At 47.5% G+C, this 16,193-nt stretch overlaps 1 protein-coding gene across 1 annotated transcript in view; it reads right to left on the reverse strand.

Moving 5' to 3' along the window:
* LOC119382412 (ankyrin repeat domain-containing protein 50-like) overlaps window positions 1–16,193 on the reverse strand; it is a 191,069-nt gene that overhangs the window by 71,113 nt on the left and 103,763 nt on the right. The window contains 1 exon segment of the mRNA XM_037650105.2: window positions 3,946–4,067. Within this exon segment, the coding sequence (XP_037506033.1) occupies window positions 3,946–4,067 (122 nt within the window).

Raw genomic sequence — 16,193 nt, forward strand, 5'->3', positions numbered from 1 at the left:
GCGACGTGGCCGCGGACGCCACATTGGAAGCAAATGGGGCGCTCACGAGACATGCTGAAATTGCCAGCGGGAGGATACATGGCGCGGCCGTCCCACGTTTGAGAAACTGCAGATGGGCCGCGTACGAAGCCGTCGTGGCCCTCGTAACCGAGATAGGCGTTCACTGCAGGGCTTGGTACCATTGGACGCGGTGCGAAGTTGTATGCATCAACGGAAGCAGCGTTGATGGACGTCACACTCGGATCGCACGAAGGAAGAGGCTCCCGAGCCCGAGGAGACGGAACAGACGCCGCTTCATGTCTGTCGAGCTCTTCCCGCACCACTTGGCGGATAACGCTGGCGACAGTCGTTACGTTGGACAAGCGGCCGAACTTCGGTGTGATGCGCCGAGCTCTCAAGGCTTCAAATGTGCGGCAGTGAAGGATGACGTCACTCACGGACTCTAGATTCCCCTTCGCGATGAGGTACTGATAGACGTCCTCTGCAATTCCTTTCAGAAGGTGACCCACTTTGTCCTCTTCGGTCATCCGAGGGTCCAGGACCTTGCACAACTTGAGCACTTCCTCAATGTACGTTGTGCAGGTTTCCCCAGGAACCTGAGTGCGTTGCATCAGCGTTTGCTCGGCACGCTTCTTTTTGGCCGCTGGATCTCCGAAGCACTTCCTAATCTCGTCGACGAACTTCGGCCACGTTGTCAAGCTCTCCTCGTGGTTTTCATACCACACAGACGCGGTTCCCTTAAGGAAGAGGCCGACATTGGTAAGCTGACCGGTGGCATTCCAACCAGTGAACCGACTTGCCCGTTGGTAGAAGCTCAGCCAAGCGTCCAAATCCTCACCGGCTTTTCCTGCGAAGGTTCGTGGCTCGATGTAGGGTTGCCATGGGTGACCTGAGGCGGCCGGTGTCGGGAGACCGGAAGCGGGTGCCAGATGCTCGTTGTCCGTTTCGGAATCCGTCTCTGGCGGCAGACCAGCAATTCGTCTACTTCGGCGAATCACGACGTACTGCGTCTCTTCAGTCGGTGTGTCGTCGTTCGTAGGGAGCGCCGTTATCGTACCCAGCACCTCTCACCAAACTGTCACCAAAGCGGGCGATGCGCCGCGCGAGACGTTGTCTCTACTCCAAGTAGGAAGACGCGGCGGCGCGATTTTGAGATAGCGTTCGTGAAAATGACGCGCGCAACCCTCCGACCACGCGTCAGTCGCGCATGAAATCGAGCCATTTGGGATGCAACAGCGCGATTTCGCGAAGGCGTTCGTCAAAAAACGCACGTAAATCACGCCAAAAATTTCACCACACGCTTCCACCTTTTCCCTTCAAGTTCCCTTCCAAGATTTGTCAATTATTGGTGTCGGTTATATGCACGCAAATATGGTACTTGATACTTGAGGTGCGATGATACTAGTGGTGAATTCCATTGGCGGATTCGGAGTGGCCGACGAACTCTACGCCGGAGCACTCCACTCCGTGGAGAGCATCCCAAGGAAATCTGCCAATGGAACACAAGCGCCCTCGCCAGAGCAAACGGTAGGGGGCGCTAGCGCACATCTACTTCGCAAGCGCCCAGCATTCCTCGCGGTTCGCGCAGTTTTCGCCTTCACCGACGTGAGCGGAGAGAACGGGCGCGGTCGGACAGCGCATTTCATCGCACACGCGGTACGCCACGCTTTGCGCACGCGCGGGGAGCTTGCGATTTCCGGTCGAATCAGCCGCTTTTCGCGGAGTAGCGAGAGCTGCTCCGTGGAGTGGATCTGGCGCCGGAGCTGCTCCAGATCTGCCAATGAAACATACAGGGAGCACTCTCAATCCGCCAATGGAACAGACTTGCTCCGAATTGAGCGGAAAAACTGCTACCGGAAGTGCTCCGAATCTGCCAATGGAATTCACCATAGATGTCGCAAGCGAACAATTTGTATCCCGTGGTTCTGTTTTCGTACTACGTCACATTCGTCTTTTTAGTAATAACGTTCCAGGTGTCTATCTTGTTCTTTTTAACGCGCCAAGTGATGTGATGATGATACAAGCTCGCTTAGGGGCGCCATGACACGGATGACAGCGGCATATGAAGGCACCAAACGTAGCCTCGGTGATCGGTTCTGGCAGCTCACCGGAACCGATCGCGGAGGCCGTACACCAAAGACCGCTTGGGAGCAGTTCCGGCGCAATAATGCGTTTTGGAGCAGGATGGCGCAGCAGAAGCGGATTGGCGCAGCGTGGCGCAAATGGCGCAGCACTTCCACCCCTGTTGGTTCCTCGAGGCATTTCGGCAGCGCAGGGCACAAGCGATGAGAGCACAATGAAGCGCAGCCAATATCCACCCCCGCGTCCCTGTAGCAAGCGCCTGCCCCTTTCCGGCACCCACATGCCATTAGTTCCGCGCTTCCACCAAAAGAGGCGCCACCAGTCCAAACTCGCCCCGCGCCCGGTGCCTATAAGGGCTTGTCAGCCTCAATTTTTACTGGATTCGGATCGTACACTTATTTATCCGCGTTTTTTTCGGAAACGTATCAATGAGGTTCTACAGCACTGAGTTACCGTAGCCGCAAATGTGACAGGCCATAAAAGTGAGGCCATCTGGCGACGCTAAGATAAACCAAGCGAGCAGAGGAGTGTTATTGCCATAAACCTAGAGTATTCTACTTCTCTGCTAGCGTGAATTCTCGGCAGCGGCATAATTTCTAGTGTGTCGCCAACATTCTTTTGTCAAGAACACTCATCAAATAGAAGGAAACGTGAGTATTATAATGGTTGTCCAAAGTGCCACGAGGTCTTGCAGCCAATGCCCTGTAAACTTGCATTTCACAAATACCTCTGCATATACCGGAATACCGTACATGGTGGAATTCTCTATTAGAGAATTTTAGGTAATTTTAGCGAGCACTGAAAGCATCCGGACGGTTGCCTGCGTGTGTATGTAAGAGCAGACAATGCAGCACTGTTTACGTCACAGCTTTGTCGGCCGTGACCAAGCTTCCTACACATTGATGTCATTGTCCAACTCGGCGCCTAGAAACCAAAACCGAAAGTCATTCACATAAACTGTGCGATATCAATTTATTTAACGAGTATATGTAGATCTTCGAGCGCGAGCTCCTGGAGCGATAAGAAACGTTTGAAATAAAAAACACACAAGTCACAAATTTGATCTCTCAACCGCTTTAAAGCAAGTGGCAGAATACATTAATAGTAGTGTGTTTTACATCAATTAATTGCAATAACAATACAAATAACTGTCTAAGTATTGCACAGTCAGTCATGCTATATTTCTTCACAAAACAAATTGAACGACCCACTCAAATTACATGCACTATTTATCTGCTGGCAAAAAGGGTAACCAAAAAAAATTGCTGACATGACAGCCCCAGTTCAACACCTCGTTACACACGGTACTGCCTTCACCAAACCAATTGTGTGTAGCAAAATATTTCATCCAGAAGTGTTATAAAGGAACCTTAGGCAACAAGAATGTTTTAATGTACCGTAAGCCCAGTGTTAGTGGTCTGGCCAATAGAGCACAAAAATGGCAACAGTAACTCTCGTCTACAAATGAGGATGCCTTGTCTGCAGCACTATGAACTACTGCAGGGATGCCACGAGCTTCTATGGTAGCCTCTTCCATAGCTCCTTCGCACGTTGCAATGGCAACAGGGAACTCCGATGGCCTGCACACTCCTAAGACTCTGTTGTTGTCCCTGCGTCGGCATGCCAGCATGCGACAGCCTCACTGCCAACTAGGTGGCAAGGACAGGAGGATGTGCGGTGTCACTGTCACATGCTACGTAGCCACTGGACCACGAGATAATGCAGCTATCAAGAATAATCCAATTTTAAAGTGAAGCTGTATATGGCTAGACAAAGCCAAAATTCGTTTGTGCAATGTATGCCATGAACCAGTGTAATGAGGATGGGACACGAGACCAGCTACTGTTTGCTAGACAACATCACCTGTCCATGTCCCGCCCATGCTGACGATCGCAGAGGTGTCCAGCCCTCGTTGTCGGCGTGGTCAGGATTGGCCCCCGCCTTGAGAAGCAGAACCACCACATCTGCATGTCCTTGCCGTGCAGCTGCACAAGGTCAGTAAGGAATGCTAAGGCACCTTATTAAAAAAAAAAAGCTGGAAAATGGCCTACAGGCTACCTCTTCATAAACACCCCATTAAAAATTTTCCAACACAAAGCAACTAAGAAAATTCAGAGCCCTTCGACTACTGTGAAGATGGAAGTCAGCGAAGCTGTGCTCATGGTGGGTCTGCTGTAGCAAATACTGCTTTAGTGAATTTGTATATTATCATTACCGACTACATTGAGGGTGCACTCCCATCCACTTTTGTTGGTGTGCTTCAAAGCATCAACAAGAGCTGCACACCGTGAGAACGCCTGGGCTCCTTGGGCATTCTCACAGTGCGTGGCCGCCCCATGTTTGCTAGTGACTACGGAGCCAATGCAGTGCTTAGACTCAACTGACGCAGCAAAAAACATACGAGAGGGCACCAGGGGGGCTATTTTGTATGCGTTCTGTGATAGAACAGAACGAAACGTCACGAGAGGACGCGAGGAAGCTGCACGGGATCGGTCGAGGCTCGTCTGACGGTCAGACGTGGGAATGGCAACCAGAAGCAGCAGTGCCATCAATGATTTTGGCACACAACGGATGGAGGCATCGCTCCAATCGATAGAACGGATATATAACGGTCTCCAGACGACTTGGATTGGATCAAAACGTAAGCACTAGGGCTGGAGAATCAAATGAGCCTGCTTGTGTCTGGCTTACTTCAATCCCGCGCCGATAGTTTGAGAAAATCGCAACCAGCCCCCCCCCCCCCCAGACGTCTCGTGACATTGCAACATCACCTAGCGCCCAATTAAGACATTAACACAAATAAATTGCTAAAGTCATCGCGCTCTTCAATTTCAAGCTTTGAAAATGCCTGCCAACGTTGATGCTCTGCTGTAATAATTCGGTATTTCTTCATGCACTGAAAATATTTCTCAGCTCGCCTACTGGCTGTCTGCTCCCTCTCGTCCCATCACAGAATGCATACAAAATAGCCCTTTTTACATCCCATCCTGCATAGGTCTTTTATTACACAGGGTTCATACGGGTTTCAATGGAGAAAATTCAAGGATATTCAAGGAATTTCAAGGGCTTGTCACACGTTTTTCAAGGACTCAAAAACGGCATACAAATGAGGATTTTTCTTTTTGCTAAAACAATGTTTCAAATTCTGACTAAATTTATTGCACTTATATATATATACAGTTGCAGCTCAATTTAACAAAGTCATCACCGCGGTCAAATTACTCTGCTAAGTCAGGAAGTTTGTAAAATTGAGAAATGGGTTTTTTTCAGTCCTTCTAAACCCAAAATTGTAACATAGAGACAACCGAAATCTACCACGGCATTGTATTTGGGGCTAACCCATGCATGTTCGTGTGAAAAGTCTGTTCAGGAGTGCTGAACATTTAGCCTCACATATGTGGTCCAGGCAATGCAGGCCAGGTAGAGAGTCCCGTGAGATATGACATGCAGCCAAAACGCAAAGACGGGGAGAACGAATGCAGTGATTATGCGAGCAGGGAAGCTGCGAGGAGACGATTAGTGTCAGCTGTTGCATAAATCGTGAAGTAACGAGCAGTGTTCCTGCGGCAGCATTGACAGGAACAATAAACCACCGCCACCCGTAGCACCAGCTGGTACATAACAGCGCGACTGCTGAGTCAATTGTACCGTGCATGAAGGTGGCGCGCAGCCTTGTCAAAATAAAACCGGGCTCGCAACTATGGGTGATAGATGTTTTAACACAATAGTGTTAGTGTCTGCGCATGAAGAAAAAAGCCATATGTGTAAAAAATGGGAAAAAATTAGCACTTCTTTTCACTAATTCATTTCAGAAAAAGGTTAATTAATCTGTTTTGGTTCCAAGTTAGTTTCGTTAATCCGGGTTGACAACATTGCCCTTACGAGTGCCGGGGAATGCAAATTTCTTCGTTAGATTGGGAGCTACAGAAAATATGGTTCTGTTGGATTGAATTTTGACTGCATTATTATACTGTAGAACAGTCTAGCCTTGATGCCATCTTAAGTAGGTCCCAACACACAACAGATGTTCAGAACAAGTACTGAGACTTCTCTAGTATTAGCAAGGCTTGATATTGTTGCAGTGTAGTAACCACATGCACCACTCGCTTGACAGGGAAAAAAGCAACATAAACGCAGGGGACAATAGTGAAGTCGTAAGGCAATAAGTAGACAGAGAGAGAGACAAGATGCACTGATGGGTGAGGAGTGAAATGAACGCTAGGACAACGCATAAACAAACAGAACACATGCAAACTCGCACGGTGCATTGTTTCTGAAATGGCAAGTTTGCCACATTGATGCTAATCTATAACAGAAAGCGGGTTGCACTGTGGACTTTAGACTGCACTGGTTTCAAAATTCAAGGGTTTTCAAGCACAGAATACAATTCCAGGACCTCCAAGGGCCTTGAAAACATACTTTTCAAATTCAGGGGTTTTCAAAGTTTTCAAGGACGTGTACGAACCATGATTACACTACCACAAAATTCAATGCAACCTTCATAGCAGGTGTTATAAACCGATACACAATCAAATCTTGTTACAAGAGACACTCGACTATAAGGGACATTTGAAAATGGCTTGGTTAGTTTTTTTATGTTCATCAAGCTGTGAACACTGCATACAAGATACATGGTTACCAGAGACACTTGAATACTAAGGACATTTTGTTGAGGTCCCGTGAGTGGACTCGTGGCTCTTTAGAAGAGACACAACCCAGACACCCTCACTCAACCACTATGGGCTGTAATTTTCATTCCCTTTGCTCGATTCCGTTCCGTCCCGCAGCCGTATGTCATTCCTCGCATGGATGCAACTACACATTTCACCACAATTTCTGCCATTAAGCTTTTACAATCACTGTCACTCTCAGAGATCAGCTCTGCCACCGAGTGTCATCCAGTTTCATTTCCATCGCAGTGTCGTTTTGCATGCCTGCAGTATGCAAAAGGTATTGTGACCAGCACGAAGGCTTGCAAAGTGAACTGATATAATACCCCCCAGAAGTTAGGAAGGAAGCACTAAAAAACAAACTATGCTACGAATGACTTCCTTAAGCCATCCTGAGCAATTTGCTAGAGATGTATGTAGGCGCACTTTGATGCTGAGTGATCTAGTCCGACTCCTAAATGATTTCAGCATTTCTGGTTACAAGACATGTTTCCCAGGTCCCTTGAATGTCTCTTGTAATGAGATCTTATGGTACAGTCACTGCCAAAAATTAGTGTTTTACAGAGCGTTTCACCCACAGACAGGCTCCTGTTCTATGCAGCGTTTGGTCCGCAGATGCGATCTGCCAGAACCTAGCCAGCTTCAGTGTAATATTCTTGCAGATGCTGCAAGCAGAAGCCACTAACATTATTTAAGTTATGCACTGTATTAAACACAAATTGCATGTTGTACACTGGCCCTGTCTTCTTCGCAGTCGTGGTGCCTCCATTAATGGTAAATTAATGGACAGCTTACATGACTGCATCAGCAGGTTAGAAGAGCACAGGTGCAGCAACCATTTCCCTGAACCACAGGACTTGTTTTAGAAAAAATATTAATGAGAACTAACAGACAATAACGCCAAGGAAAGTATAGGGGGTGTTATATGTAGTATTTAGAATATAAATGTGAAGAAAGTAAAGAGTGGACGAAAAGATAACTTGCCGCCGGCAGGGACCGAACCTGCGACCTTCAAATAACGCGTCCGATGCTCTACCACTGAGCTACGGCGGCGGTCATCCTCCCGTCCACTTTATGGGGTATATATGTTCATTTAAACCAAGGAGTGTTAGTCAGCGCCAATCGCAGCCATGGCGGCGAGTGTGGAACACTCTTTTTTGCCTGTTGGCGTCACGTAGCACGTGATCTTTTTACGAGCTGGCAGCTGACCAATAATCCCTCGCATACTACCTGAAGGCATCAAGTCTGCCAGTACGAGACCCTTGCTATGAATGAAGGAAAGAAGATGACTCTTAAGGGCTCGTTTTTTTCTTTGTTAGACACAATATTAATGAGAACTAACAGACAATAACGCCAAGGAAAGTATACATAACTTGCAACTACGTCACACCGCGGAACTCTGGGATACGGTTTCGCGGCATGCGCCGCCATTACCGAGCACATGGCAGCAGACGACACCGACTCAAGCTGTGCGGCTCTCGCATTTCCCGTCAACGCTGCACATCGCAACAGCGATTTGTGCAATATTTGGCTGCTACACGAGAAGTGTAAATCAATATTAAAAAAAAAAGAAGACCAGACGCGGAGACGTACTGTTTGCCAAACGTGATCACAAGCCCGTGCAACCGCACGAAAGAGCTGTCCGAGAAGCGGAGCACATGGCTTATGCACACGCAAACAGGAAGGACCTCAGACGTTGCACAACATTTCTGTGTGCGGGTGTCACTTCATAACAGGCAAGTTATGCTTCCGAATCTCCTCACCTTTTTGCCGAGTGTATCGCCACGGAGTTATGCGCAAGGTCAATTTTTGTCGAAACATGAAGCACCGAATCTAATAATATCTGGGGTTTTACGTCCCAAAACCACGATATGATTATGAGAGACGCCGTAGTGGAGGGCTCCGGAAATTTCGACCATCTGGTGTTCTTTAACGTGCACGTAAATCTGAGTACACGGGCCTCTACCATTTCGCCTCCATCGAAATGGGACCGCCGCGGCCGGGATCGAACCCGCGACCTTCGGGTCAGCAGCCGAGCACCGTAACCGCTATACCACCGCAGCGGACGGTGAAGCACCGAATCGAGCACAGCGATCGCGCCTTGGCTTTCGGGAGTCCCTCTTAGCTCTTCGGTGAAACGAACCCCGGCTGCCATTGTTTTATGCAGCAATCAGCGACGAAATCTGTGCAGCTTGAGCGCCGCAAAATGCAGGCGGCGAAGAGTGCTGCTGTAGGTGACTCGTGCGAAGTTGTTTCAACCATTACGTGCGACACCACTGACGACACTGCAGGCTGCATAATGTCCTGAATGATTCTCGTTCGTCATAAGCGCAAGGCAAACGATCAAAACACGCACACTACGCCGAACGATCCGCGCACGAACGTAAACACAGCGCGGTCACTGAGACATATGTGCTCGGTGATGGCGGACGGAAGACAGGAACTGAGGTCACTTGCAAGTTATGTATAGGGGGTGTTATCTGTAGTATTTAGAATATAAATGTGAAGAAAGTAAAGTGGACGAAAAGATAACTTGCCGCCGGCAGGGACCGAACCTGCGACCTTCGAATAACGCGTCCGATGCTCTACCACTGAGCTACGGCGGCGGTCATCCTCCCGTCTACTTTATGGGGTATATATGTGCATTTTATATATACCCCATAAAGTGGACGGGAGGATGACCGCTGCCGTAGCTCAGTGGTAGAGCATCGGACGCGTTATTCGAAGGTCGCAGGTTCGGTCCCTGCCGGCGGCAAGTTATCTTTTCGTCCACTTTACTTTCTTCACATTTATATTCTAAATACTACAGATAACACCCCCTATACTTTCCTTGGCGTTATTGTCTGTTAGTTCTCATTAATATTGTGTCTAACAAAGAAAAAACGAGCCCTTAAGAGTCATCTTCTTTCCTTCATTCATAGCAAGGGTCTCGTTCTGGCAGACTTGATGCCTTCAGGTAGTATGCGAGGGATTATTGGTCAGCTGCCAGCTCGTAACACCGCCAGTCTGGAGGCGCGCGCTCGCTCCTTCCTTTACGGCCTGCGCACGGGGGGCTGTTGCTACCTACGGCCGCAATTTCGTGGGGGCACTCCGAGCCAACTGCTCCTAGAGTTACTGTACATGCTACCTTTAGGTAGCAGAGTTACACATCTGTTTTCCAACGCTGCTAGCAACCATGCATTGTGGAGAAGCTGACGCTCGGGCCAATTTTTGTATTTTTCGACGCCGCCGCTGCAGCTCACTCAATAAACACTAGTTATCGACAGCCAATGTTTATCGCCGCCCTTCGACACGCCAGACATGTTTATCGGCGACGCGGTAGGCATGTCGCCTGCAAAAATGAAGTGCGACTTCACCGCATAGCCGTGGTTGCTAGCCGGACCTATGCGCTACTCTGCTACCTAAAGGTAGCATATACAGTGACTCTAACTGCTCCCTAGCTCACTCCCGGCCGTTGCGGAGGCTAGCACGCGCAGGGAGTGCTCGGCTTCCGACTTACCGTGGCGCTTTCTGAAGCTACTCTATATGGTATTCATGGTACCAGTGCGATAGAAACATGGTAGCAAGTATATATGATGACTCTGGTAAATTCCGCGTTACAGAAGTGGTGGCGCAGGCCGCTCATAAGCCCGCTTCTGTTGCTCGGCAAAGCATTGACGCGGTTATAACACAGCCTTGTTTTTTTTTAGGTTTCTGTAACTTCGAGAATAAGTAAAAGGATGAACATTGCATTTGGTTGAGGAAACGGTTTAATCATGGTTTAGGAAATGTTTATTTCAAATGTATGTGCCGGCCGTCGCTGTACTTGAAAATAACAAAATTGCACATTTTTTGTTGGAGGCATCTTAATTCGTGCTTTAATATTGAAACAAATACTTCAGAAAAGTGAAAGTCACTGCATAATGGGGACGGCCACGCTGCAGACGAAGAGGAAACATAAAAAACTTTCAGAGAATCCTTTCAATGGGAAACAGAATGTTTTCCTTGGTACTACAACAATATGCGCATGGAGAACTGAAAAAAAAATCACTGCTGGTAAAACACTGTAGTGACGATCACAGTTTAAAGGAGTCAAGTCTGTCACAGCCTGATATGCTTCCGCGAGGGCTTGTGAATAAAACCGGAAGGCCTGTCATTCTGATCTGTTAACTTTTTTGTGTAGTTAATAAGAAGAATCCGGAGAAACTTCTCAGAAATAATATGAGCCAGCACTCTCGCGTGACTCTTGTCCACACCTTCCGGACAGTCCAGAAGTGGCGAATCTTCAAGGTATGGCTCAACAGTCAATTGCAGAGTCTCGAGGATTTTCGTTCGAGGAAGATATTTGACTGCTTTCTCGATACGTCACAATTGTGTCCAGCATTGATAGAAACTCCGGCTTTGGGTAGTGTAGATCATAGGCTTCTTGCTGACAGAGAAGATGATACAAAGGACTGCTCGTTTTGTTTGTCGTCACTAGCATGACGCATGTTTCGCAACCGACATCAGTGATGAGTTTGGCAATGTAACCACCTACATACACCAAGCCTGAATAGGCAACAGAGTTCGGTGGTTTGCGAGGAGGCTCTCGCAGAGCTTCAAGTTCCTCAATAACATCTTCCGGAATAGGCACCGCCACTTCTTCAATGTTTTCGTCGCGAATGCCCATGTCTTTTGAAGGTCGCCTTTTCCTTGACAATGTGGGTCAAAGCAGCTGTGATGGCTCCCCTCTGTGACGTTGTAAATATGCGTGGCCCACCAAAAAAGCACTGCTGTGGCAGCTGGGGTTCTCTAACGTGCACCTAAATCTAAGCACACGGGCCTCAGGCATTTTCTCCTCCATCGAATATGAGGTGGTCGGGTCTTAAAAATATTGTTGTTGCTAGTAGCGCTGCGTGTGTCTTCTTTTGCCGAGTGCCGAGAAAGGCAGACTGTCCCCGCACACACACCTGTACTTCCTTCACCGCTTGCTACAACCGAAAGAAGTAATTAGCATGAGAAATTGGCCGGGCACAGCTGGTTTACAACACGAAGCGCATACGGCGAAACGCGCTTTGGGCAGTTGGCTCGCGACGCCCTCACGCGGAGCGCGCCGTCGTGACTGTATAGAAAAAGTTCCATTGTACTCCCGGCGGCTGCTCAGGCCGTAAGGGAAGGAGCAAGCGTGCGCCTCTAGACCGGCCGTGCTCGTAAAAAGATCACGTGCTACGTGACGCCAGAAAGGCAGAAAAAGAGTGTTCCACACTCGCCGCCATGGCTGCGATTGGCGCTGACTAACACTCCAAGGTTTAAATGCACATATATACCCCATAAAGTGGACGGGAGGATGACCGCCGCCGTAGCTCAGTGGTAGAGCATCGGACGCGTTATTCGAAGGTCGCAGGTTCGGTCCCTGCCGGCGGCAAGTTATCTTTTCGTCCACTTTACTTTCTTCACATTTATATTCTAAATACTACAGATAACACCCCCTATACTTTCCTTGGCGTTATTGCCTGTTAGTTCTCATTAATATTGTGTCTAACAAAGAAAAAAATGAGCCCTTAAGAGTCATCTTCTTTCCTTTGTTTTAGAAAAGACAGATAGCAAAATACTATACCTACCAAGAGAAAGACGTGCTAGAGCATTGCAAAGGCATGATCTGTGCTCAACCAGCACTTCCTTGCCAAAGGTGTACACACCGAGAAATGCTGCACAAAGTGATGAATATGCAACCTTCCAAGAATCGGTTAAACACCTAATATCGTAGCCGTTCAGCTGGATGAAGTAAGACACGAGAAAACAAAACCTGTCGAGGCTGCCCAGAGATCACGTGAAATAATTTCATCGTGAGGGCCTCGTCCCGGCAGACTTGATGCCTTCAGGTAGCTTGCGAGGGTTTACTGGACAGCTGCCACCTTGTGCTAAAATCACGTGCCACATGAAAGGAGTGGCTACGAGTGGCGCTGCTGGCCAACGCTCCCAGTATCACTGCCCTCCTCTGCCATAGCTCAATTGGTCGAGCATCGGAGGATGCCACCGAGGGAAAGGGTGTTTTTAATCCACTTTTGCCTCAAATAGTGTCCTTCCTTGGCTTGAATGTCGTTTGGTTGTGTCCAACAAAGAAGTGAGCCCCTTTCTTTCATACTTACTATTTAGGCTAGTATTTCTGTGTGCTCATATCAAACATGAACTCAGTTTTTATGCACACTATGCCATTAATTCAAAACCAATTACAGTAGAAATGAAATTAAATGGAATCCCTGCTTAAGGGGGGACGCGGGGATCCTTTGTAACTATTTAGTTTCTTGGTCTAGGTTGATGAAATTTGGCGCAAACAATATAAATCATCTTAAAATGGCAAATTCAAATTTTCATAAAGATATCTTCACTAGTTTTTATTTTCTAAAAATTCGCAAGTTCCTTGCTTGTGGAAAGCCTGGCACAGTGATGAAACATGCTAGGAGGCTGAAACTACTTTGTATCCTTGCTCACATACTGTTTGTACTTAAAGGGGTACTGACACAAAATTTCACGGCCGAGATAGCCTGCTGGATCGATTCCCGTGTACGTGCGTGTACCATCTGCAAAATATCGACAGCGAATAAGGCTTGGAAGGTATTTTATATGAATTTTGAAGTTCGCGAGCGCGATCCAGCATTATAGGCCGCACCTAGTGCATTGACACCCTCGGAGGTGACCCGAGGTGACCCCCCTACTTCCCCTACGTAACCGTTGCAGCCGGTACAAGTTACGATGACGTCATAGCCGCCATTTCTGTTTTGACGTGCTTCCCGACGAATCGCTCCTCGCCAGCGGGTCAAACCTGAAGTGATTCGCCACGTCGAAAATTTATTCCATCCCCGCCGCAAGAAAATCGTCGCCATCAGACGACGATGAGCCCGACGACAACAGACCGCGCGGAAATGCGTCACTGTTCTGTGTGCTCACGTGACCGAGCGTTTCACTCGCTAGGTGGTGATAGTTGCACCCGGTGGCTTGTCGTTTTTGGAGCTCTGTCAAACCGAAACTGAGGCTGTGTCGGTAATGAGGAGCTTGTAATTAGTTATCTGTCGCGCGCTGCAGCAAACGATGTGCCGTGTTATGACTAACAGGCCCCCAGCAACACATTGCAGCAAAAAAACGCGGGGCGAAAGTTTTTGTGTCAGGACTCCTTTAATGACACTTCTAGATTTTTTTTTACGGCCCTAATAATTTACTGCAGAACATTACATGCAAATGCCTTTGTGTCAGCTAATCGTGCCATGCAGTAATTATAAAATAAGAAAAGAATGAAAGCCTAAATGAAAATTCCAAGAGTGTCTTGAAGTATAGAACAGTCTATGGGTTACAATAAAACAAACAGCATAAAAATCGGTCAAGCCATAAATCGGTCAAGCCATAGTTGTGCTATCCTTTCCACAAGCGAAGTGGCAGGCACAAAACACTCTTTTGAGAAAATGGACAACAAAGTTTTGGTCGCAGTTGACCCTATGCTAAAGTGAGCCAGGACAGTAATAATTGGTGTCCTTGCCAGAAGGCAATCTTTTGAGGCCTCTACTTTTTAATTTGACCTGATTTAGGAAGTTTATTACCCTCTATCATTTACCGCAGACGCTTTTGTGCAGCCCCCTGGAACGCTAGTGCACGATGCGGCAGGTAAACATTTGGACATGTTGGACTGTATCACTACTTTTGCGGCCACGGAACGTGTCGCCAGGCGGCCTAAATAGTGGTATATTAGTTTGGTGAAGCTTTGCGATCACCCCTGTCAACTACTTACGCCAAAAGATTCATTTCCTTCTACGATAAACCGCACCCGCACCCAGAGCCGATGCCTCCTCAGCAGTCCGAAGCTGACGGCGACTTCGCACCGAACTGTACCGCAGACGCATTTTCTCACATTATTAACTATTCTACGTGATACGAGAACACTCTTCCACTAGCAAGGACATTCGACGCCCGTTTTATTGAAACAGGACCAGGAATGCGCGTGCACGAAGCTCGGGTCTCAGCAGCGCGGCGTGAGAGCAAGCGTCGGCAGATCGTCTCCGAAGTATAGCCGGTAAAGCGGCACTCACGCGTCATCTGATAGGTAGTAAGCTTTTTGATGACAAAGCGCTATCGTTTACATCGCTGTCAGTTTATTACCGTCCCGGCAAGGGATGACATGACGTGCCGACAACCCAGTCGGTATGCCCCAATCTAATCACTGGCTCGCCCGATCCATGCGATACCGTCCCCCGTTTTCCTCGGGCGGAAACTAAAGAGGCTTGCACTTTGCCTCCCGTACATGCGTCACCTTTCGAACAGCGGCGATTCATGTGCATACGGCCGCGGAGTGATCAAGCAGAGAGCACTCCGCTCGTAAACACAGCGGCCGTCGCCATGGCAACAAGCAGTAGAAAAGCGTATCTCAACGGCGTCGCACGCTCTGCCAATAGAAGTGCCGCGCACATTGCAAGGTTTGCAAGAACGCCATCCAATTTTTTTGTTGTTTTCACTTTTTCTATGCAGTGATCGTAAGTGAGAAAGGGAGAACGTAAAGGCAGAACTTTGAGCTTTGAAACGACGCCAAGATGGCAGCGCTCGGTGGCAGGAAAGATGAGAAACCCATTTTGGGTTTCTTTTTGACCGACCTCACTTACAAAATTATTTTTTTCGGGCACTTAGAGTATGTTTTCAGCGTAATCATTTAGATACTGCGTAAATAAGAGACAAGAGATGCCAAAACGAGTGTTTTCCAAAAATTGAATTTTCTGGCTATTTTTGCTATTTGATCCCCGCGTCCCCCTTAAATGGAACAGCTGCCTCCGATACAAGTGACTTCACACTTGAATTGTGCCTCCCTGTTCATCCCTCTGTAAATGGAACTCCTGTTAAAAGGAACATATTTTCCTGGTTCCTGCAGGTTCCACTAAACGCATTTTTATTAATATGGCTGAATAAATTTTGCTGAATTAAAGACACATCAACAAGTGCAACAAGTGCATTTTGTGGTTTTAGCTTCCCTAGAGCAAAAGTTATCAAGTTTCAAAGTTCTCATTTGAAGGACTGAGAAAAACGACTTTTCTTAATCCCGATTCTTTCGTGATTCTTATTTCTTAAATTTCCCTTATTTCACCCTTTGTAAGCATTTATAACTTCCCACAGTAACATTCGACACCTTCTTACACTCTCCAGACATTCAGCTTTTCAGAAAAAAAAAAAAAAAAAGAGACCCAAACTGAGAGTGCCAAAGCTGAGGAAAAGCTTGTCCGAAGATTGTAAGGTTAATAAAGAAAAATGGAACTGAGAACATAGCAAAAGAAACAAGACTACTCCATCAGTTGCTGATGTGATATAAAAGGCTGTTTTGGCTAAAATGATTATCTAGGATGCATCAAAACTGTTTGTTATGCATCAGTAGCGGCATAATCCAAAAGTAATGTTTTTGAAACATCTATTCTTTTTTTTCAATTTTTGGTCCCAGACCAGTTTTTTTTT

Source organism: Rhipicephalus sanguineus, chromosome 2 (assembly GCF_013339695.2).
Source record: "Rhipicephalus sanguineus isolate Rsan-2018 chromosome 2, BIME_Rsan_1.4, whole genome shotgun sequence".
Lineage (NCBI taxonomy): Eukaryota > Metazoa > Arthropoda > Arachnida > Ixodida > Ixodidae > Rhipicephalus > Rhipicephalus sanguineus.